The sequence below is a fragment of the Ochotona curzoniae genome, unplaced genomic scaffold, assembly GCF_017591425.1.
Source record: "Ochotona curzoniae isolate NIBS_2020 unplaced genomic scaffold, NIBS_Ocur_1.0 contig_1, whole genome shotgun sequence".
NCBI classification, from domain to species: Eukaryota; Metazoa; Chordata; class Mammalia; order Lagomorpha; family Ochotonidae; genus Ochotona; species Ochotona curzoniae.
Window position 1 is genome coordinate 45,878,284 of NW_024464918.1, and position 24,398 is coordinate 45,902,681.

The following is a 24,398-nucleotide window of genomic DNA, read 5'->3' on the forward strand; positions in this document are numbered from 1 at the left end:
GGACATGCAGCTCAGGGCAGGGCTGTAACTGGGATCCCCGTCATCCTGTCACTCTTTAAGGGCTTGCGCTCTCGCCCGAGGAGCAGCCCAGGAAGATCTTCTGACTCAGCCTCTCTGCTTCCCCAAATATGGGAAGCGGAGATGATGCAGGGCTCAGGCACACTGCTAGAGCTCTACACTGAGGTGTGATCTCACCCCGCCAGAAGCCGGAGGACAACAAACCCTGGTGAGGCAGGGGACAAGGGGGACAAAGTGTGGACAGTGCACACTGCTGGTAAGAGCGTCCATCAGCCACATTTCAGAACTAGAAAAGGAGGAGCCAGCATTGTGGTGTGGTGTGTAAAGCCACTGCCTATGAACCTAGCATCCCTTTGGGCACCAGTTCACGTCCCTGCTGCTCTGTCTGATCAAGCTCCCGGGAATGGCCTGGGAAAGCAACATCAGGTGGACCACCTGCGTGGGCCTCTGCACCACGGGGGGAGACACGGCAGGTGGACCGACCACCTGCGTGGGCCTCTGCACCACGGGGGAGACACGGCAGGTGGACCACCTACGTGGGCCTCTGCACCATGGGGGGAGACACGGCAGGTGGACCGACCACCTGCGTGGGCCTCTGCACCACGGGGGAGACACGGCAGGTGGACCACCTGCGTGGGCCTCTGCACCACGGGGGAGACACGGCATTCCTGGCTTTGCCCTGGCTCATACCTGGCCACTGCACCATCTGGCCAGCACATGCAGAGCTCTCTCCACCTCTGCCCCTCTCTGCCTTTCAAATAAACAAACATTAAAACCAAAACTAGAATTGGAACTACATTTGACCCAGCAATCCCATCACTGGGTACGTATCATGGTTATTTCACAAGACTCCATGTATTTTTCTCTCGAAATTTCCTTATGTGCAAACAACAACAACAACAAAACAAAAACAAACTCCCAACTGAACTCAAAATTTTTCCAACAAGGAGATGCAGCTAAGCCTAAAAACACCTTGCATATGAGTTGCTAAAGCATTATTTTTATGAAAAGTGGATATTTATTATTTAGTAAGAAACTATTTCATAAAATTTTTAATAATCTTTACTTCAGATAAATTTTACTACTAGAAGAATCTGGCTGAAGCAAAAATTCCAAACCTTATTAATCAAGACTCCTGGATGTTCTGAAACAACAAACCGCTCCTACACCAGATGGGAAACCTGGGGCACAGCTGCCACTTCAGCGATCATCACAGAATCATCACATTCCAACAGACCGTTCCCACGTAAGGAAAAGCGCGGTGCCATGACGCTCCTCATCACAAGCAGCTAACATTCCCCGTGCCAGACGACAGAAACAGCGGGTGGTATCAACTGCCTTGGGAGGAACCCCTGGCCCAGAAATGGCAGCATTTGACTTCAAACATGTGATTGTCGGCTTCCACGCACTGTTTACACAGCTGGGTTTTCAGATACATGGGGTTCCCGCAGCCACTCACATGAAACGTGAAGAACGCATGTGCTGCCCAAGACCGTCTTGTCTGTTCGAGGCTTGTGAGTGGGAACTCCTGGAGAACGCAGGGTGTGAGCAGGGCGCGGGCAGGGTGCAGGGAGGGCGCGGGCAGGGTGCGGGCAGGACGTGGGCAGGGTGCAGGCAGGGCACGGCACAGACAGGATGCTCTGGGGTACAGGTGCTGGCTCCATGGTTCTGGCACTCTCCACATGCCCCCACTCCTTGGAGATGAGCCTGGGGCACTGCCTCTATCCTGCCACCTCTCTGCAGATGGTAAAGGTGGGGCCTCCCATGGGCTGACAGAACCCTTTCTTCTGGCCCCAACACAGCCCTCCAGCAGGGCAGGTGTGCCTGGAACATCAGCAACAGTTTCCCATCCTTCACTAAGCCAAGCTCACACCTGGACCTCCTGGCGGTGCAGGAGCTGGGGATCCCTTTCATGAACACAGTAACATTAAATGCTGAAATATCCCACGCAGGCGGGAATGTCAAAAAGCCCACAGAAAGCCAGAATTAAGGTAAGTTCACTTGGGTGCAAAAAATCCTTCAGCTTCATGCATAGCTTTTCATCATTTGCATTTCCACAAACTGTACGAAGACTCTGTGTGTGTGTGTGTGTGTGTGTGTGTGTGTGTGTGTGTGTGTGTGTTGAAGCATGTGGCTCATGCACAAAGCAAGGTTCCCCTATCAGCTCTAACAAGTCTGTCCTCACCACTACACCCAAGCTGAGCTCTGACCGCCACCAGCATCCTGTGGTTCCCTCCAGATGCCACCCGCCTGGGCTGCACTGGCTGTGTGCGCCGACTCTCTGGGACTGCCTCTCCAGTCCCTTTGAAGTTGCTATGAGATAAGGAAATTCACTTACTGTTTTCTTTAACACTTTGAGAGCATAAGGCTTCTGGGTCCCCTTCTGTCTGCATCTGTACACAATGGATGTAGCACCCCTTGAGGGGGAAAAAAGAAAAAGAAAACGTTACGCTTTGGACATGAACTAGAGCGCAAAGCTTCCCAGGTGTTGCTCAGTCCCCTCCTTGACTGATGAGGCTTCCAAGCTCAACTGTGAGACAGGCACCATCTCCCTTGCAGCTGAGCCCAGCTGCTCACAAAGTCCCCAGTCTCCCACCTGCTCTTCTGTCCGGCACTGCCCTGACACCAGGGACAGGTGTCCTGGGGGCTGCACGTGACTGCTGCATTCACAGTGCTCTGGCGAGAGCCTGATGCTAGGTGGAACGCGGGAGCTGGAGCCCACACCCCAGCCAAGTCCAGGGGGCTCTGAAATGTCCTCAGCCAGCGCCACAGACCTGAGGTCACCAGATCCCCAGGAGGAGGCCCAAGGGTGCCTGGACAGGCGCAGGTGCACAGCACTGAGCTCTCCATGAGACCAAGCCACATGCTGAGCCACCAGCAACAGAGCAGCAGGACAGGGACCCGTGTGTCTGCTCCGTGTTCGGAAGTCACATTCCATTACTAAAATCATCCCTGAGCTATGACACGACACAGACACAGGGATCTAAAGCTGGGAAAAGGGAGGGAGGTAGAGCTCACTTTCCTTTATTTTAGTTGCTTTAAAACAATCATGAGAAAGCAAAAACGCTAATTGTATACTGTTTATAGCACTGTGCGAAGCAAAATGTCTGACAACACCACACAAGGGACGGAGGGAGAAGGGAGGCCGCACAGCACGTCCTTCAACAGGCAAAAGGGTGATCAAAGATGTCTAACCGCTGATGAGGAAAAAATAATTCTTTAAGAGAAAAATGAATAATGAGAGTTAAATAATCAAAATGCAAATAACTTAAAATAACTGCCAATTAAGAAATTATACTTAAAAACTAAACTCTATGCTGTCTCCTAGCACCCTGAAAGCCATTTTAAATGTAAATGCATCGACACCTTAAAAATTATAGAAAATAGGCAATAGAAGCCCTAATCGACATGAAGTAGGAATTGTTATGTCATTATCGAAGTAGACTTCAGAAAAATAAAAATTAATTCATTAAGGGGTCAATTCCCCCAAATACAATAAGATGCAACAACCTGATAGAAAGGAAAGCACCAACACACAGGGAGACCTGACACTCCGCGCAGTCGGTGCAAGTCAGAGAACAGCAGACTGAGGCCACCACGGACAGGAGTGGCACCACTGATGGTTAAACAGCACGACCACCAAGGACAGCAGTGGCACCGTTGACGGCTAAACAGCCCAAGGCCACCAAAGATGGGAGTGGCCACAGACCCTCCGTCCCACTACTGCAGCCCCTGCCTGTGCTCCTTGCTTCCACACACACAATGAGAACCTCCTAACACTGCACACCAACTGGAATGACCACACACTGCATTTTCCATTTCATGGCCCCACTTCCTCCAAGACCTTGCTTGCCTCCTAAACACTTTCCTGGGATTCTGGCTAGACAGTGCCTGGGCTTTTCTTAAAACATCTTAGCTATGAGTTCTCACTTCAAAACTTCCATAAAAACTCAGCCTCAGAGGGCTCACAGCTGAAGGAGCGTTGCAATCCAAATGCTGAATTCAGCTACTGCGAAATGCTTCAAGCTGGCCCAAGTACTCTGCAGTCACAAGTGACTGTGCGTGCAGTGCACAAGGAGTGAACTTCTTCCTCACGGCCTGTTAACACACACAGCCCACGGCCTGCAGTGTGGCCTGCTGCTTTCTGCTGCACACCACCTGCCAGGTTTGACCTCTGCCCACCTGCTCCACTCTCCACCCCAAAACTTACAAGGAATAGCATCTCTGCATCCTGATCAGCTAGACAGGAACCAGCTGTCACACCACATGTCTCAGCCAGCCACACGCTTCTCCTCCAGCTCAACACCCAGTGTGGAAGTCGGCTCGGCTCCCTGGGAAGCCCCTCACAGGCAGAGTCGGCTCCCTGGGAAGCCCCTCACAGACAGAGTCGGCTCCCTGGGAAGCCCCTCACAGGCAGAGTCGGCCCCCTGGGAAGCCCCTCACAGGCAGAGTCGGCCCCATGGGAAGCCCCTCACAGGCAGTCGGCCCCCTGGGAAGCCCCTCACAGGCAGAGTTGGCTCCCTGGGAAGCCCCTCACAGGCAGAGTCGGCCCTCTGGGAAGCCCCTCACAGGCAGAGTCGGCCCCCTGGGAAGCCCCTCACAGGCAGAGTCGGCTCCCTGGGAAGCCCCTCACAGAGTCGGCCCCCTGGGAAGCCCCTCACAGGCAGAGTCGGCCCCCTGGGAAGCCCCTCACAGGCAGAGTCGGCTCCCTGGGAAGCCCCTCACAGGCAGAGTCGGCCCCCTGGGAAGCCCCTCACAGGCAGAGTCGGCCCCCTGGGAAGCCCCTCACAGGCAGAGTCGGCTCCCTGGGAAGCCCCTCACAGGCAGAGTCGGCCCCCTGGGAAGCCCCTCACAGGGACCTCTGAGCACAGCTATCACTTTCAGCAGTATCTTTCAGCAGGACTATGGTTTTAACCAATTCAATCCAAAACAAAATAATCCAAAATAATTGTGATGAACATTCTTTTTTTAAGATTTTTTTTTAATTGGAAAGGCAGGTACATGGAAATGGAAATACAGAGAGAAAGATTCCCCTGTCTGCTGGTTCACTCCCCAAGCAGCTGCAATGGGAGAACTGAGCCAATCCAAAGCCAGGAGCCTCTTCTGGTTTTCCCATATGGGTGCAGGGTCCCAAGGTCTTGGGCCGTCCTCAACTACTTTCCCAGGCCACAAGCAGGGAGCTGGATGGGAGGTGGAGCAGCCAGGACACGAGCCGGCGTCCGTATGAGATCCCAGCAGATGTAAGACAAGGATTTAGCCACTAGGCTATCACACTGAAACCGCTCCTCCATAATTGTAACTTTCCCATGTCCCTGCCCTTCCCCCTTCTGGCTCATTTATCAAGTCGGAGGACCAAGTTCCAGAGCACCCTCAAGCATGCCAGGCCAGCCCCACAAGCACAGGATAGCTCAGAGCAACCCCCTCACAATGACACACTGCACTTCCAAAGACGACCAAGTACGGAACATATTTAATTGTGAAGATAAAAGTCATTTCATGGTAGTTAACTGTGCCGTTACAGTCTGGAAGGCAGGCCAGGCTATGCGAGTGTGAGCCGATGACGGTGGCTGTGGCTTTTCACAGCCTCACAGCAGCACCTGGAAGCCGGAAGAGAACATACACACCTACTCACGGGGGTCAGTCATGGAGAAAGAACCATGGGATGTACAAGCGACCTCATCTTTCTGTGCTTGGTTCATTTCACACGTCTGAGCTACGTTGTCGTGGCTAAGTAACACCGACCACGTACACTGTGTGTGTGTGTGCCGTGTAACACCGACCACGTACACTGTGTGTGTGTGTGTGTGTGTGTGTGCGCCGTGTAACACCGACCACGTACACTGTCTGTGTGTAACACCGACCACGTACACTGTGTGTGTGTGTAACACCGACCACGTACACTGTGTGTGTGTGTGTGTGCCGTGTAACACCGACCACGTACACTGCCTGTGTGTAACACCGGCCACGTACACTGTGTGTGTGCCGTGTAACACCGACCACATACACTGTGTGTGTGTGTGTGTGTGTGCGCCGTGTAACACCGACCACGTACACTGCCTGTGTGTAACACCGACCACGTACACTGTGTGTGTAACACCGACCACGTACACTGTGTGTGTGTGTAACACCGACCACGTATACTGTGTGTGTGTAACACTGACCATGTACACTGTGTGTGTGTGTGTGTAACACCGACCACGTACACTGTGTGTGTGCCATGTAACACCGACCACGTACACTGTGTGTGTCCGTGCCATGTAACACAGACCACGTACACTGTGTGTGTGTGTGTGTGTGTGTGTGTGTAACACCGACCACGTACACTGTCTGTGTGTGTCTGGGCCGTGTTTTCTCCACACATTTGCTAGCGGACCCCGAGCTTGCTTCCACTACTTGGGTGCTTGAACCACACTGCAGGAAACACAGGAAGGAGGCGGTCACCTAGACACACGGATTCCCAGCAACATGGAACTGGTGAATGACCTGGTATTTGCATTTCCCATTTTTGAGGAACCTCCGCACTGGGTACCACCAGCAGGGTGCAAGGTGCCCCCTTTCTCCACGTCCTCACTGGCCCTCGTTACCCTCTGCCTCTTTCGCAACAGTCCACGCAGCTAGACTGGGCTGGCATCTCACTGTCATGCTGATTCACATTTTCCCAGGTGATTATTCTCCAAAACTGCTGGCCATGTGCATATAACTCTTCAGGAAATGTCTGTTTAAATTTACAGCCATTTTCAAACTGGACTCTTTTTGCCACTGAGTTCCATGTATCTGCTAGCTATTAGCCCTTCATCAGAGGCAATGCTTGCGATGCCCACCTCCCGTTCCGCAGGCTAGCTCTCCACTCTGCTTCCTTTGCCGTACAGACAGCCCCCTTAGCTTGACAAAATGCCCTCTGTCCACTGCTGTGTCCTGTACTATTCTAGCATTCGTGTGCAGGCCTTTGCTCTGAGGGTCTTCCCTAGGTTTGCTTGTTTCATAATTGCAGGCATTATATTCAGACCCATAACCCACTGGGGGCTCTTTGCACATCGTGAGTATGCAAGTCCGGTTTCATTCTTCTCCGTGTGGCTATCCACATAGCACAAACCTCCTTGTCCCACGGCATGTTCTTAGCACCCCTATCATAGATGACAGGTTCTCTTCTAGGGCTCCTTTCTGCCCCGCCGAGCACTGATGCGCTGACCCCATCTTGCCTGGTCTTACTCTTAGGTCTCCTTGGGTCTGTTACAGTCCCAAGCTAAAGCTCTTGCTCAGGCTGTGGTCCTGACTCCCCCAGTGTGACTGAGGCGTCAGTCACATACCTGATGTCACCGGAGATGGAATGTCTTCCAGCTGCACCTGACTCCTGCCCCCGAAGACTCTGGTAGCTGTCGGCCCTTCCACTCTGTCTCCGCTTCACCGCGAAGCCTCACCACACGCTGGTCTCAGGCAGCCAAGGAGACTGTGGTCCCTACGATGCCCCTCTGCTCCGGGACCAAGCCTGCACTGCCCATCACTCAGGGCTTGGTACGCCCACCCCATCTCACATACCACGTCCAGGGTTTGTGCAGAGGAAGGGCCAGGGTGGCACCTGTTTTGCCATCACAGACTTAACTTTTATCATCTCATTGGTTTGAATCAGCCAGCATTGCTACAAAAGAAACAAAGGATCTTGTTTGTGCATTTCTTAAGGAAAGCTGTGCTGGAAGGAATGATGAACAACCAGCGGATCTGTGTGGTTCTCTCTGCCGCCGCAGGCTGCTTCCACACATCAACAGCATCTGTCACTGTTTGGGGAGAAGAAGCGATCTGATCTGGAGGCAGGAGACACAATGATGTCAAACGCGGCCAACAGAACTGTTCCCATCAAAACGATGATCACACACATATCTTAGGACAAAATAATGAGCCCGTCTGAGATCACAGGCTTGTGACAACCCCCGCTGCGGGCCGAGAGCCCTCTGAGACGGCGGGGCGGCCACGATGTCTCCATCCCTGGCAGGGACACAGCAGGACGAGCACTCAATTCCAAGGACCTCCAGGGAGGGCAGGCAGGGACGGAGCGCAGGGAGGGCAGGCAGGGACGGAGCTCACTGCCTCCCGAGGCACAGCAACTAGCACGCGGTTCTGACAGCCATGTCAGGACTTGTCTGAACTGGGACTGGCTTGTAAGGCGCATAAGACAAAATAATGGTCAGCATCCCTCCCCTCCTGCACTACTCTGTAAGGCGGAGATGTGAGGGAGCTTCAGCCAAGCAGGCAGACTGCTGTCAACTAGCTCTCTGAGGAACAGGCCCTGTCCCCGGTACTCCGAGCTGTAGCCGCAGGGAGAGCCTGGCACCGCTCTGCACCACCCCATGCTGGGAGATGAACACCTCTCCTTCAACCTTCTCTCAAACTCCTTCCAGGGCCCATGAAGCAAATAAGTGTGATGGCCTCAGGATGTGCCCTGGGACCTGAGACTAAGTGTTCAAGGGACCTTGGGTAGACAGTATTGAATGGAATGTATCTGAATATATGAATTAGCCCATCAGCTTCCCTCTGGCGATGCTGGGGACCAGAGGCCTGGGCAGAGCAAGGCTCGCAGCTCCCATGCTCCAAGAACTCACTGTCCATCAGGCCATCCAGAACCGAACTGTGGCCAGGAAGCCAGTTCCCATTCCGGTTCACGGCCAAGGTGCTGTGGTATCAGGAAATCTCAGCCTCAAGCTGCCACCAATCCAGCTACAGTGCTCGGTGGAGGGAGGATGTGCCTGGGCCAGACGCTGGAATGTACCATGACTTAGACACTAACACTCCACCAGGTGAGCACGCCTCATGGGGAGGCTAAGTCACAGTCTCCTACCATCCACCCCTGTCCGGCACCCCAGGCAATCCACTGCCTTGGAGAGGTCTGTGAAAAACAGACTGGACGGCTTCTGCCAGCTCGCCCTCTGTGTGGCAGCCGATATCCTTGGCCTGTCAGTCTGGTCTCCCATCATCCAGCTCCCTTTGCTAACACTATAAATCCAGTGAGTCTTTGTGCTGCCCCCATCCTGTGTGTGTGCGTGTGTGTACGCACATCATTTCCTCTATCTGGTGACAAGATTTTCAGTTGCTTTTCTCTTTAATTTAGAGTTACCTATTTATTTCAGCGGTTGTGGAGAGAGGCCTTCATCTGTTGGTTCACTCCCCAGATGACCACAATGGTCAGAGCTGCCATTTCCTGGCATTTTTCTTTCTTCTGGTCCCACGCCAAGGACAGAGGTGAACCTGGCTGGGCATTTCACAGTGGACTCCTGCAGAAGCCCCAGCCCTGGGACGCACCCTTAGTGCGCACGTGGGAAACAGCCCTGCTCTGCTCTCGTTCTGTGCTCACCGAGCTCTCTGGGCCACACTGAATGTCCAAGGAACAGAGAACATTCCTGTTCCACAGGACGAGCTGTTAACTGAAATCACAGATTCTGTTCCCCGTAATCTGTCAATGCTGCTCCGCCAGAGTCTACAGGCGGCACCTTCCACCACACAGCAGCAGCTTGGAAAGCACGGCCCTGAGAGCGCCGGCTCCCTTCCCTCCCTCCAACGAGGGTTCCCATGGAGAAGGAGCCCTGCCGGTCATGCATGTGCCGGTCCCTGCACACAGACAGCACACAGAGCTGGGAGCCCTGCCGGTCATGCATGTGCCAGTCCCCGCACACAGAGCTGGGAGCCCTGTTGGTCATGCATGTGCCGGTCCCCACACACAGACACAGAGCTGGGAGCCCTGCCGGTCATGCATGTGCCGGTCCCCGCACACAGACACAGAGCTGGGAGCCCTGCTGGTCATGCATGTGCCGGTCCCCACACACAGACACAGAGCTGGGAGCCCTGCCAGTCATGCATGTGCCGGTCCCTGCACACAGACACAGAGCTGGGAGCCCTGCTGGTCATGCATGTGCCGGTCCCTGCACACAGACAGCACACAGAGCTGGGAGCCCTGCCAGTCATGCATGTGCTGGTCCCCGCACACAGACACAGAGCTGGGAGCCCTGCCGGTCATGCATGTGCCAGTCCCCGCACACAGAGCTGGGAGCCCTGTTGGTCATGCATGTGCCGGTCCCCACACACAGACACAGAGCTGGGAGCCCTGCCGGTCATGCATGTGCCGGTCCCCGCACACAGACACAGAGCTGGGAGCCCTGCCGGTCATGCATGTGCCGGTCCCCACACACAGACACAGAGCTGGGAGCCCTGCCGGTCATGCATGTGCCGGTCCCTGCACACAGACACAGAGCTGGGAGCCCTGCCAGTCATGCATGTGCCGGTCCCTGCACACAGACAGCACACAGAGCTGGGAGCCCTGTTGGTCATGCATGTGCCGGTCCCCACACACAGACACAGAGCTGGGAGCCCTGCCGGTCATGCATGTGCCGGTCCCTGCACACAGACACAGAGCTGGGAGCCCTGCCAGTCATGCATGTGCCGGTCCCTGCACACAGACAGCACACAGAGCTGGGAGCCCTGCCAGTCATGCATGTGCCGGTCCCCGCACACAGACACAGAGCTGGGAGCCCTGCCAGTCATGCATGTGCCGGTCCCCGCACACAGACACAGAGCTGGGAGCCCTGCCAGTCATGCATGTGCCGGTCCCCACACACAGACACAGAGCTGGGAGCCCTGCCGGTCATGCATGTGCCGGTCCCCGCACACAGACAGCACACAGAGCTGGGAGCCCTGCCGGTCATGCATGTGCCAGTCCCTGCACAAGCAGCAGTCCTTCAGCCACCATGCCAGTTTCTGGGGAAGAAGCTCCATGGGTAGGGAGGTGAGAAGCTGGCAGGGGGCCATTCTGACACCAGCACCTGGTGCTCAGCCACTGTGTAGGACCCTTGGCCAGGCCCTGGTCAGCAGCACTGAGAAAAGTTGAGTAGGTACTCACAGAGAACAAGCTGATGACGGTGGTTGTAAGAGAAAACAGCCAGTTCTCATCCTGCTGATAGAGAAACAGAGAGGACAGCCCCGACACAGCCTGGAGGACTCAGGGAGGACAGCCCCGACACAGCCTGGAGGACTCGGGGAGGACAGCCCCGACACAGCCTGGAGGACTCGGGGAGGACAGCCCCGACACAGCCTGGAGGACTCGGGGAGGACAGCCCCGACACAGCCTGGAGGACTCGGGGAGGACAGCCCCGACACAGCCTGGAGGACTCGGGGAGGACAGCCCCGACACAGTCTGGAGGACTCGGGGAGGACAGCCCCGACACAGCCTGTGGGACTCAGGGACGGGACATGGACGGGACATCCCTGGGTTTGCTATTACAAATCCAGACAAAAGCCATGCGAGTCTGCACGAGGATGAATGGAGCTCTAGGGAGTGCGTTTGCAAGTCTCCCTGCCAGGACTGGCTACAGGCCCCCCGGCGTCCTGCAAGTAGATGATGGGGTGCTGTGAGAAGCCCAGAAGTGCCCAGGATGCCCCGGCTCACCAGAGAAAACCCCTCCTAGGACTGACAAATCCCAGCTTAGGCAAAGCCTCCTCCAATTCAGAATCAAACAGTTTATGGACCGAGGGCAACAGAACAGAAGGGACATCCGGCTGGACCAAATCCTCAAACCTTTCACACTTAATGTTCAGTTCCAAACATGAGGAACAAAGTTAACTTTATCTGTTCTGCACAGAGAGTAGAGAGGGGGACTGCATTACCAAGTAAAGGGGTCTCCAAAAAGACCACCAGAACTATGCTTGAGAAACAGAAGCACGTATCTCAAAAAACGTTCTGCACCGGAAGTTTGTCTCTCACTTCCATTTCCACAACCTTAGTGAAGCAGCCTCGTCCACAGCCAGCAGCCCAACACCGTCCGTGGGCACCTGTGCCCACCAAGGGTCCCCACGGGCTGCTGGCTCAGATCAGCCCTGCAGGGACTGCTCCTGGCAGTTCCAGATGTAACAGCCAGCTCCAGACCACCTGAGTGTCATCCACTTTTCCTGCATTATTTCATCCACATCCAAGAAGAGCTTTACAAGTCAGCTCTTCTCATTTTTATTTGAGAAGCAGAGAGAGGGAAGGACAGAGAAGAGAGCTCCCACACACCGGTCCACTCCGTCAAGGCCCACAGTCGCTGGGTTGGGCCTGGTGAAGCCAGAGTCGGGCGGTCCGCCGGAAGGGTGCCTCAGCTGTCAGGGTCTGCCCGAGAAGGAAGCTGGTGTCGGGAACCCATGCAGTGTCAGCTCCTACACCGCTTCATGGGCACAAGCACCTTGTTGGTACCCACCCCAACCAGCTGCTGCAACGCTCACATCACAGGAGGAAAGACTGAAGCCAGACAGGGAGACCTGCTTGTCCACAGAGCTCAAGCACAGTGCTCTGCCACGAGCCTGGGTCGGAGCTGCCACGGCAGCAGCCTTGGGGTCGTCCGACGGGCGCCCGGGCAAGCCCTCCGACGGGTGCCCGAGCAAGCCCTCCAATGGGCACCCAGGCAAGCCCTCCAACGGGCGCCCGAACAAGCCCTCCGATGGGCACCCAGGCAAGCCCTCCGACGGGCGCCCAGGCAAGCCCTCCGACGGGCACCCGGGCAAGCCCTCCGACGGGCGCCCGAGCAAGCCCTCCACTCTGGTCTTGGTCCAGGCATCCAGCCGTACAACACTGCAGACACCCCAGCGTGACAATGTAGAGACATTTCCCAGAGTGGACAGGCCTTTGTGTGAAAACCCTCAAGAGAACCACAGCTTGCTTTCTTTACAGAGAAAAGATTACTAAATACAGGATGGATATCACTCACGTTTTTTTTTTAAGCGTGACTTTCAGCCTGCCAGCACACATACAGACAGAATGTACAGCTTTGACCCACAAACCAAAGGGACTAAGACATAAAGAGCAGCAGTGATGCAGGCCAGACCCACTGAGGCACTGCTGGGACGAGCCCGCTGGTGACAACCATGCAGCTGCTGTTATGTCACATCTACAATGGCTTCGGGAGCTCCCCGGCTGAATCAGAAAAGCCATGGTTTTTCTCTCAATGACAGCTCTGTTCCCCAACAGACCGACACTGCAGTCTGGGTGTCTCCGCTCAGCTGCTCAGGACAAAGGGGACAGGGGTGCTGGGAAAGGAGGACAGTGAAATCCACGAAGCTTTCTCACGTGCACATTCGGCGCACTGCTGGAGGACCGCCAGAGGGTGAGCTTCAGCAGGGAAGCCTTGACAAGAGTTCACTTCCTAAACGCCTTAAAACAACTGGAGTCAGGCCCAGGTCACAACCAGGAGTTGGAAAGCAAGCCAAGTCTCCAGGGAGAGTGGCGAGGAGCCATCGCCTGCCAAAGTGAGCACCAGCAGGGCTCATGGCCAGGCCGTGTGACCGAGAGTGCCTTCAATGTGAGGACAAGCCCCTGCTTCAGCAATCAGTGCTGCTGAGGAGAACACAGACCGCTCTCCCCAAGGAGCGGCCTGGACAGTGGGGGACAGAACACGATCCGTACACGGAAGTCCTCTGGGACTTCCCTCCAGTCCCGGGCCGACTGTGATCTGAAGGCACAGTGCCCCTCCGTCACTGTCCTCTGCTATTCCCAGCAGCTGAACCCACAGCTCAGAAGCCCTGAGCGAACTGGGGGTGCCTCTTTCTAATGTGAAAATAGGCAACTGGATCTCACAAGGGAAGTGCAGAGAACACATGGTCGGCACAGGCGGGCACAGAATCACAGCAGCCTGGGGTTCACTCCTGCCCGAGAGCCGAGTCTACCAGCAGCAGCAAGGTCACACGAAGGGAGCTGCAGTGTCCAGTTAAGCCAGGCCCTGACAGGTCTGCTCAGACAGCAGCAACATGCCCACAAGTGGTTACTCAGCAGCCTTCCCAGACAGGCACCAACGGGGGAGCCATGTTCATCGAGCCTGGCACAGCTTCATGCTGGCACCCTCCCACACAGGCACCAAGAGAGGAGAAAGAGTTAGCCACAGAATGCCCACTGAGGACTCATAACCTGACAAAGGGCTTCCAAGAAGGTCAGACACAGCTCCTGGGTCACTAGTCAACAACTTCAACTCCACATGGACACAAATCAGCAGCCATCACCCCCAAATCAGACAAGACCACACCTCTACGTGACTGGCAGCTGACTGACTCCTGCAGATGTGTGCGCACACACACACACATCAGGCAAGACCGCACCTCCACATGACTGGCAGCTGACGCCTGCAGACGTGTGCGCACACACACACACGCACACACATCAGGCAAGACCGCACCTCCACATGACTGGCAGCTGACGCCTGCAGACGTGTGCGCACACACATACCTCGTAATATGAGACTAAACCAAACATACACTAACATACCCCCTCACCCAGGGCTGACTCAGCATGGGTACACACTCACAGCCCCTCACCCAGGCTGACTCAGCATGGGTACACACTCACAGCCCCTCACCCAGGGCTGACTCAGCATGGGTACACACTCACAGCCCCTCACCCAGGCTGACTCAGCATGGGTACACACTCACAGCCCCTCACCCAGGGCTGACTCAGCATGGGTACACACAGCCCCTCACCCAGGGCTGACTCAGCATGGGTACACACAGCCCCTCACCCAGGCTGACTCAGCATGGGTACACACTCACAGCCCCTCACCCAGGCTGACTCAGCATGGGTACACACTCACAGCCCCTCACCCAGGGCTGACTCAGCATGGGTACACACTCACAGCCCCTCACCCAGGCTGACTCAGCATGGGTACACACTCACAGCCCCTCACCCAGGGCTGACTCAGCATGGGTACACACAGCCCCTCACCCAGGCTGACTCAGCATGGGTACACACTCACAGCCCCTCACCCAGGCTGACTCAGCATGGGTACACACTCACAGCCCCTCACCCAGGCTGACTCAGCAGATGGTGCACACAGCCCTGCACCCAGGCTGACTCAGCATGGGTACACACAGCCCCTCACCCAGGCTGACTCAGCAGATGGTGCACACTTATGAACTGAATAAATGTGGCTACCTCATGATGACCATTCCCTTCCCTGTATGTCCCTGCCTTCTGCAGGGTGTCATCCCCCTTCTAGATGCCTTCCCTTGTCCTTGCTCACCATGTTCCACTCAATTATGACCAGGTCAAGATGGTCCCTGAGATCGGACAGGCAGAACCAAACAGCATTTAGATGCCCACACCCACACAGCAATGACTGGCATGAATTAAAAGCCAGTGTTCTCCAAGGGCATGGTAAACGCTCTCCCGTAGTAGACATTCTGGCCACGGTCAGTGCGGTCTGCAAGACCTCCTGATGATAAACCACTCCCTTATCTGAACTGTGACCCGAGTCCATTACCACTGCTGAACCCATCTGTTTCTCATGGCTTCATTTTCCTCAGAACTATAAACTTTCATGCCTGTGCACTCAACTGAATCAAATTCAAACTCAAGGTGCAATTCTTAGCTGCAGCCCCCTGAAGAAAGTAAAAAGTGATATTACGGGGCCAGTGTCATGATCAAGCAGGTAAAATGCCTCCTACAGTCTCGCCATCCTGTCCGTCCTGGCTGCTCCCCACTGAGCTGAAAAAGCATCAGAAAATGGCCCAGGTACATGGACCCCAGCCACCCAGGGAGAGCCGGAAGGAGCTCCTGGCTTTGGCCCAGCCCAGGGCTGGCTATTCCAGCCACCTGGGGAGTGAACCAGCAGATCAAAGATCTCCTTCTCTCCCTTGTAACACTTTCAAAATACTTCTTAAAGTACCATTAAGATGGCCTCATTTGCTTCTGCTGCAAACACTTATGATTGCTCCTTTTTCCTGAAGTCTCTGAGGAGCTCATTTAAAATGGGTCACCACAATTGAAATGGGGCATTCTTCAAAGACACACAGACACCAGCTGGTGTCAGGGAGACATGCGGAGGGGTGTAGAGCTCACCTACTCATGATAACGACAGTTCTGACACTCCTCACGTGGCCATGCACCACCGCAGTGGACACCGTATCCAACGTCTCCAGCAGCAAGGGCAGGAGGACACAGGCACGGAGCCAGCCTACACACAGACTAAACCCAGACTGTCCCCAGCGACTCATTCTCACTCAATCACTCTGACACGAATGGCTGTCTTCACATTCCTGGAGGTTTCTAGCAAGAATACATCACATACCTGACCCTGCGGCCACTCCAGCCAGACCTCTGCCTCGTATATTTCAGTTTTATTAGCACCTTAACTGCCCCCAGGACTGCAAGACAGCAACCTGCCCAGGTCTTACTTGATGGGGTGCAAGGGGTGGGGCAGGCCACTTCTCCCTTCCTTCCAGTCTTGCTTGAGGGGGTAGACCACATGGAACAGCTAAAACCTCAGCAGAAGCTGAAGAGGGTTCCAGAGGCCCCTGCCCTCCTGCCTGCGGTATCCTAGCAACAGTTCCAATCAGCACTCACAGCCTATTAATATTCTGAAGAAGCCGATCAAAGCACCCTGAGCCGTGCCTTGTGTCTCAATGAGAGCTGTCAAGAGGCCCACAGTGACACCCTACCCTGCTCTCGCCTGATTCCTTTCTTGTCATGGCCTTTGTCGGGCTGGTAAGCAGCTCCGTGCTCACTGGCACAGTCTGGTTAGACAGTACCATCCCAGACTGCTGGCAGCTGCTACCATGGGTGAACGTGGGTGAGGCCGTGAATGCCTAGCAAAGGGATGGTTTTCCTGTGGGAGCAACTGAGTCTGGGGCTTAGGATGGGTCATCCTTGTCCTCTGTACACAGGTCAGTCATTACATGGCCTCAGGAGCAGGTGCACACACGTCGGTCACTACATAACCCCAGGAGCAGGTGCACACACGTCGGTCACTACGTAACCCCAGGAGCAGGTCACACACGTCGGTCACTACATGGCATCACCTGAGCATGGCATCACCTGCCGACAATACCTTTGGTAAAGGAAAAAGGCTAGGATCCTGCATACTTCCTGCCTCTTAACATAATAAACTTGCCCCATCCCTTCAGACAGTAAAAAATCTATGACACACAAGAGCTGATTCTGAAAATGGACACGCACCACCATCTCAGGTATATATATTTGTGTTGAGATCCTAAGTTATGTGGATGAAGGGATCTTTCATCTGCTGGCTCACTCCCCAGATTATCACAGTATTCACACACATATGGAAACATGCACTTACATGCATTTGCGGTATTCACAGATATACACACACACATAAATGCACAGCACTCACACACATATGAACACATACACACAGGCCTGCATACACACATGTATTCACACACATGAACACACACAGAGGCCTGCATTCACACACACACAGAATTCAACAGCTGCCCATAATCACAGAAGCCATCCCTCGCTGTGGGAAGAAACACTGACTTTCTGCAGGAAGACCCTTGGAAGCCTTACCAGGCAAACCTAGACTAAAACCCCTCGGGCCACACCCCGCTCCATGGCCCAACAGGGAGGACCCCGTTTGAAAAGGGGATTCCTCCGCAAGGACACCTCCAGGTACACACATCAAGTCCCACAGCCACCGTTACTGCCTGTTCCCTTGCAGAGACCAAGCAGCACTCCTGCTCATGACGCAAGATCCCAGTGCACCTGTTTTAGTGTGACCAAAGTGCACCGTACAAAGCTATCAATTTGCACAGCCACGTGGGCCTCCATGTGATGTTTTATGAGTATGTGATGCTCAAAGCAGGGTAGTCAGCACACTCAGCTCCTCCAACATTTGCTGCAAAGATTTTAAGTGACTGGCTTTTTTCTCAAACTACTCTGTACTGTTCAAGCTTCGCTATAAAACACAAACCAGCCGGGGGTGGGCGGCTGGTGGTGCTGGCTGGGACGACCACACCCCACATCCACGTCCAAGTTCAGAGCCAGCTCCAACTTCCTGCAGAGGCACACACTGAGGGGCTGTCAGTGAGGACCCAAGGATTTGGGAGCACAGGGTGTGTTCCCAGCGCCGGGCACCGGCCTCCCTCACCGTAAATGTGTTACATGGCCACAGGGCCCACATTTACAAAAACCTCAGCTGCGTGTGTATGTTATCTAGACACTCGATGGGTCCTCAGGGAACACTGCCTCTCCTCACCCTTGCACAACTGCTCAAAGTGATGAATCCTCGCCCAAACTGAAGTCACAGTAATCTTATTAGGGGCAGCTTTGAAAGGGAAGTAAAAACTAATAGATGAGACAGCTCACGTCTGCGGAGAATGTAACAAGCAACTGGCTTTTAATCCCAGGAAACTGGCGTGGGGAGGGCACGGGGCTGAACTGTGCTCCCAACACGTCATGACGCAGCATGCCCAGCCACTGCCACTTCACTCGGCACATGTCTTCCAGCCGACTGCCACAGCATCAAGCCAAGCACACAGTCTTGATTCCTCGAGACCCCAGCTCCCAGAGCCACCTCCCCCAGGAGCAGGGGCCTCTGATCCATCTGCAAAGCCACTTTCCCAAAACCCATCCCCACGTGTGAACACCCTGGTGAGAACTCAGCCACAGACCATGCTTCAGCAGCATACCCGGGGCCACTTGAACACGGTGGCCAGGAGGTGGACTGGAGCGGCTGCTGGGGACGCCGTGCTTCCGCCTAACAAAGTGCTGCCCACAGCCAATCTCAGAATCACACAGGTGTCATCCGACCATCACTTTCCTCAGGGTCTTGGGGGGAGGCAAAGGGGCCAAACCATGGGGAGCAGAAAACCACACCGGGGGATGACTTTGCAGCCCTGGGGTCACACAGTGCCACCACTGAGGAAGGGACCCAGGTGACTTTCACACCTGCCCCAACACAAATCCTCACAGAGAACAGAAACATCCTTGAGAAAGAACAGGGACACTCGTGGAGCCAGTGGGAAGCCAGGCACGGCCTGTGTAAACAAGGAATTATAGACAAGAAATCTAACATGGAAGACTGCTCCAAGGGAGCTGCAAGTTGCCGGGGAGGGCCCGGGCCAGGCAGAGGGGCAAGGGAGACTGCCAACCAGAACCCGTCCAGCAGGGTACCCCACAGCTCTCAGCACCCACCTGCCAGCTCCCGAGAGGGAGCGCAGGCACAGCCAGCAGGAGCAATGCCTGACAGGCTGTGACCACAGCTCCAAGACCTAAACACCAACGTGGCAGTCGCCGACCCCTGAGGACATTGGAGCCACCTGCCTTTACCGTCACAAGCATGTCACTTCCAACTTGAACTTCCACACGTGACACACGACAGGGACCTCTGCAGGGAGGGGAGGTCATGCATTTCTACCCGGGATGCTATCCGAAGGCAGGCAGGCAGCAACAACCAACGTGTAACAAGGAACGGACACGGCGGCAGACCAAGGAAACACCAAGGAGAGGAAGGCCGAGCCCAGCCCAGGGCGGACGGCAACCACTGGGAACCGCCACACCGACTCAGGATGGCATCAGTGCACTTTCCACGCGGGAAACGTCCACGAGAGGAAGGGCCCCAGGCTCTCGGCGTGGCAGGTGCACACTTCCCGGGAGAAGAGAATCCATGACGACATAAACTGCCTTACAGCATAAAAAACTAAGTCACTAAATTCCTTCATTCTAAAATAGCGCATATGCACCAACAAGCCAAATGTCAATCTTGCAAACGTAGCAGAGTTCTCGATGAGCACCGTTGCAACTGCCCACACGATACCCAGCACAAGTCAGCTTACCTGGGGCCTACCACGGTTTCTCAATGCTTACATACATACCATGCAAGTTACACCACAAGGGCCAAGGAAAGGGTACTGCAGGAGCCCTCGAGCCATAAAAGGCCACCTTGATTTGGTCACAAACCACGACACAGCCGGGTTCCAGTGAGCGGGGTGGCATGCACTAACACAGTACTCCTGGTAAACCCTGTACCACATGCCCCCAAGACACTGAGGGACTGAACTTACACATCCACACCACAAAGGCATGGCGAGTGTGTGAGGGGAAAAGGGAACAAAATAAAAAGAAAATCAGAGGCAGAGGCCCAGAGCTGAGCCACTTTTCCTCATCCTGAGAACCAAGGCTGATCTCGGCAGGAGCAGACGCGACCTACGGCTCCGGCGCTCGCGTCGGAAGGCGGGCACGCACCGGCGCCGCACGGAGCTGCACGAGGACGCCCACTCGAGGTGCTCACCCTAGCCATCACCACTGCAGATGTGCGAACACACCTGGCTGAGGGCTCACAATTATCCTCACTCACGGAGCCACATCTGTGGTCTCTCTCGACACTGTGACAGCCGAGGCTCCCGCCGCCCAACGGCCGCGTGCTCCTGCAGGCCACATCTCACTGCTCCCCACTTCATTCAGCCCTAGCTACAAACAGGGCCACGAATCCGGCGTGTTGTCCTGAGGGAATCCATTTCAGTGTGAGAATGGCTGACTCACGGGAGCTCCTCGCAGCAGCAGAGAAACCCCTGAGCCACCGATGCATCACACTCCTCCAAGGAGCTGGACTGTGGAGCAGCATGCCCTAACTCACATACATGCACGCACACACCCTCCTATATCCACGTTCATGTTCCCTCACACTCATACCTCCACGCGCACACTCACATTCTCACAACTTCCTATACACACCCAGGCTCATACCCTCACAACAGTAAACACACTCCTAACTCAGGACATACAGACAGCCCATACTCACACTCTGAGACACTTTCTCTCTCCCTCTCCCGCTGGCCAGAAAACACACCGCCTCACTCCCTAAGGGCCTGGAGTCAGTGGAGATCTTGAGAAGGGCTCTCAGAAGCCCCATATCCGGGAACAGAGAGGGACAGCCTGCAGGCACTGAGCAGAAGCCCCGGGAAGCGGGGCAGGCGGGACTGCAAGGGAAAGAGCTGCCTGTACGCATGTCTGTGTGCACACATGCAGAACCGATTTCTGCAGGGAAACTTGCACCCTGCCCTTCAAAGCCCTGTGGGGAGAGGGTCCCATGAGGAAACGCTGCTCACAGACTGGCCTCTCTGTCTCCAGCCGGCCTTCACCCCACCCCAGGTCACCTGCTCTGTCCCATCGGTGAGACTCTGCCAGCCCTGACCTTCAGGAAAAAGGCCAGAACCACTCAAGACAGGTCCTCTCCCAATATCCCAAGTGCACTTCCCAGCATGCAGCGTGTCTCCACCTGACAGCCACACCCTCCTTCCACACTTCCCAGCATGCAGTATGTCTCCACCTGACAACCACACCCTCCTTCCACACCTCCCAGCATGCAGTGTCTCCACCTGACAGCCACACCCTCCTTCCACACCTCCCAGCCTGCAGTGTCTCCACCTGACAGCCACACCTTCCTTCCACACCTCCCAGCATGCAGTGTGTCTCCACCTGACAACCACACCTTCCTTCCACACCTCCCAGCATGCACTGTCTCCACCTGACAGCCACACCTTCCTTCCACACCTCCCAGCATGCAGTGTCTCCACCTGACAGCCACACCCTCCTTCCACACCTCCCAGCATGCAGTGTGTCTCCACCTGACAACCACACCTTCCTTCCACACCTCCCAGCATGCAGTGTCTCCACCTGACAGCCACACCTTCCTTCCACACCTCCCAGCATGCAGTGTCTCCACCTGACAGCCACACCCTCCTTCCACACTTCCCAGCATGCAGTGTCTCCACCTGACAACCACACCTTCCTTCCACACTTCCCAGCATGCAGTATGTCTCCACCTGACAACCACACCCTCCTTCCACACTTCCCAGCATGCAGTGTCTCCACCTGACAGCCACACCCTCCTTCCACACTTCCCAGTATGCAGTGTCTCTCCACCTGACAACCACACCCTCCTTCCACACCTCCCAGCATGCAGTGTGTCTCCACCTGACAGATATGGCCACACTCCATGCTTCCAGCATGCAGAATGTCTCTATCCAATCCCCTTTCCCATGAGGATGAAGTCACAGTGAGCAGTAAGAAGTTTGAAAAGGCTGTGAGTGGCCTTAGCAGAGTGAAACGCACCACATGTGAAATGGGAGCCAATCTAGCACCCAGGAAGTGCTCACAGAACTTACTCAAAAACCTACAAACAGAACTGTGGCGAAACTCAGCACCCCAATGCACCCCAAGGAGGCTGCAGAAGGCACACAGGCACCCGTGAGCTCGTCACAGCGCAGCCGACAGCAGCCAAGACGCAGAACCCAACGAGGTGCTCAGCCGGGGATGGGCAAATGGAACAATCGCAGTGTGCACACGCTGGGGAAGCAATCCATCAGAGAACGGCACTCCGCCACTCGCAGTCACTCGGGACACAAGAGGAAACACTCCACTGTGAGCCAGGAGAAACACCACCCGTCCTCCCTCACAGGTGAGGTGGAATGCCAGCCTCGTGGCAGCAGGAGCGGAATGGCAGTGCAGAGCCGGGGGCGGGGGTGCGGCCAGGGGATGGTGGACTGCTGCAGGATGTGCTAGAAGGCCACAGCACAGCAGGATCTGAGCCACAGTGAACGCGCGTTCCCAACAGCTCAGATGGCCACAGGCCACTTCCCCTCCACACACACTAAGGCTTCACACTGCACCTCATAAACATGCATGGCTATCGCACATCAATCAGAATCACCCTTGAAATGTAAGAAGTGAGATGACACTAAGATCTCATCAGCTGGGATCAGACACGTGGGAGCAGTCACAGCCAGGCAGAATCCCACCCTGGGTCAGGGCACCCTGTCCTGAGCCCTCCCTCTCCTACCTACATCCCACCCTGGGCCAGGGCACACCCCTGCGCTGACACCCCGACACACCCTGTCCTGAGCCCCCAGTCCCCACCCACATCCTACCCTGGGCCAGGGCACACCCCTGCGCTGACACCCCAACACACCCTGTCCTGAGCCCCCAGTCCCCACCCACATCCTACCCTGGGCCAGGGCACACCCCTGCGCTGACACCCCGACGCACCCTGTCCTGAGCCCTCCCTCTCCTACCTACATCCCACCCTGGGCCAGGGCACACCCCTGCGCTGACACCCCGACACACCCTGTCCTGAGCCCTCCCTAACCTACCTACATCCCACCCTGGGCCAGGGCACACCCCTGCGCCAGATGTGCTCATGAACGGCCCTTCGCAGGAGCACTGCAGCTGGGAGGGAACACGGGAGGCGTCTAGCCGGGAGTGAGGCCACAGGGCCCGGCTAGAGTTTTGCTAAACAAGCATGTAGCAAGCACCCGGCCACCACACACGTGCATGAGGCCTCTGAGGATGGACAAGCGGGGGCTCTCTCCCGGGACAGACACAGCAGTATCCTGCAATCCTACACGGGCCCGCGGCCTCATCTTACTGCTGGGAGAAGGTGTTCACACCCATGCTTCCTACAAGCACAGACTGTGGACGCAGTGGGACACGAGTGAGGGACTTGGCTTGCACTTGAATAACATGACTGGGACACTTGTAAGAATGAGCTTCTCAGACCCCCAGCACGCCGGACAGGAACAGAGAGCAGAGGCAGGGCACGCCAGCCACCAGGCTTCACTGTGACCTGCACGCACATGGGGACCACGGTTACTTCCAAAGTAAACGTGGTGCCAAGTGGAAAAGAAGCCAAATACAGGGCATCATCCAAAGCTCAATGTCTGTTAGGTTTCCATGTTTCAGACCACATCTAAAATAAGCAAATGTGAGCAGAGCACAGGAGGCGGAAGGTCCTGTGGACTCTATAGAGTCAGACCCTGCCCAGGTTTCCTACAGAGAAGTCATCCCTGGGTGGACCTGACTCGGGAAGCTAAGGGAGGGGAACCCCCAGGTCTCCCGTGGCTGCCCACAGAAGGCAGGAGTGGGGGGCGGAGTCACCTCCCAGGGAACCAGGGCCCGGCTCCGGTGTCTCCCATGACCGGCAGCATCCAACCTCGCCGAGCTGCAGCCTTTCCCCTGCCCACTTGACGGACACAGGAGGCGCTGTCCACGCAAAGGCCCTGAAGCCACAACACGATGAGCAGCTGGGCATGGACCCAGGCAGCAGACCAGCCATGCAGATGGCACCTGTAGGAGAGGCCCCAAGTGGGACCCACTGCCTATTCAGCTCCTCTGCCACCTGTGCGGGAGCCCCCGGCCCAGCCCTGGCTGCTCTGTCATCCAAGGAGTAAGTAAGTCGGGACAGACGTTCTCTTCCTCTGACTTGATTTTCAAATATGTAAATAAATCTTTAAAACTAAGTGGTGATTGGCCTCCTTGCGGCCCTGGGGTCTTCTAAGAACCCTCACTTGCCACCCCTGGTGAGGATCCCCACTCACCCGACCCCGTCCTCTCCTCTCTGTAACTTTGCTTTTCAAAGATGAACCAGACTCCAGGGAACCTAACCACCACAGAAGAGGCCAAACTGACAGTAGCCACAGCTGTACGGGCAGCGCAAGCTACATGAACACCAAACGGGTCGAGCATGCTTGTGACCAAGACGGGTGCTGGAAACTGGCTCCGCAGCACCACAATCCCCATGGGTGTCCAGAGGCCACAGACAACCTGGGCTGAGCAAGTGACCCAAGCCCAGAGCCCAGGA

At 55.6% G+C, this 24,398-nt stretch overlaps 1 protein-coding gene across 2 annotated transcripts in view; it reads right to left on the bottom strand.

Annotated features, from left to right (window-relative positions):
* CAMK4 (calcium/calmodulin dependent protein kinase IV) overlaps window positions 1–24,398 on the bottom strand; it is an 89,368-nt gene that overhangs the window by 54,693 nt on the left and 10,277 nt on the right. For both annotated transcript variants that reach the window (XM_040973390.1, XM_040973380.1), the window contains exon 2: window positions 2,357–2,435. In XM_040973390.1, the coding sequence (XP_040829324.1) occupies window positions 2,357–2,435 (79 nt within the window). The remainder of the gene's footprint in view (window positions 1–2,356; window positions 2,436–24,398) is intronic.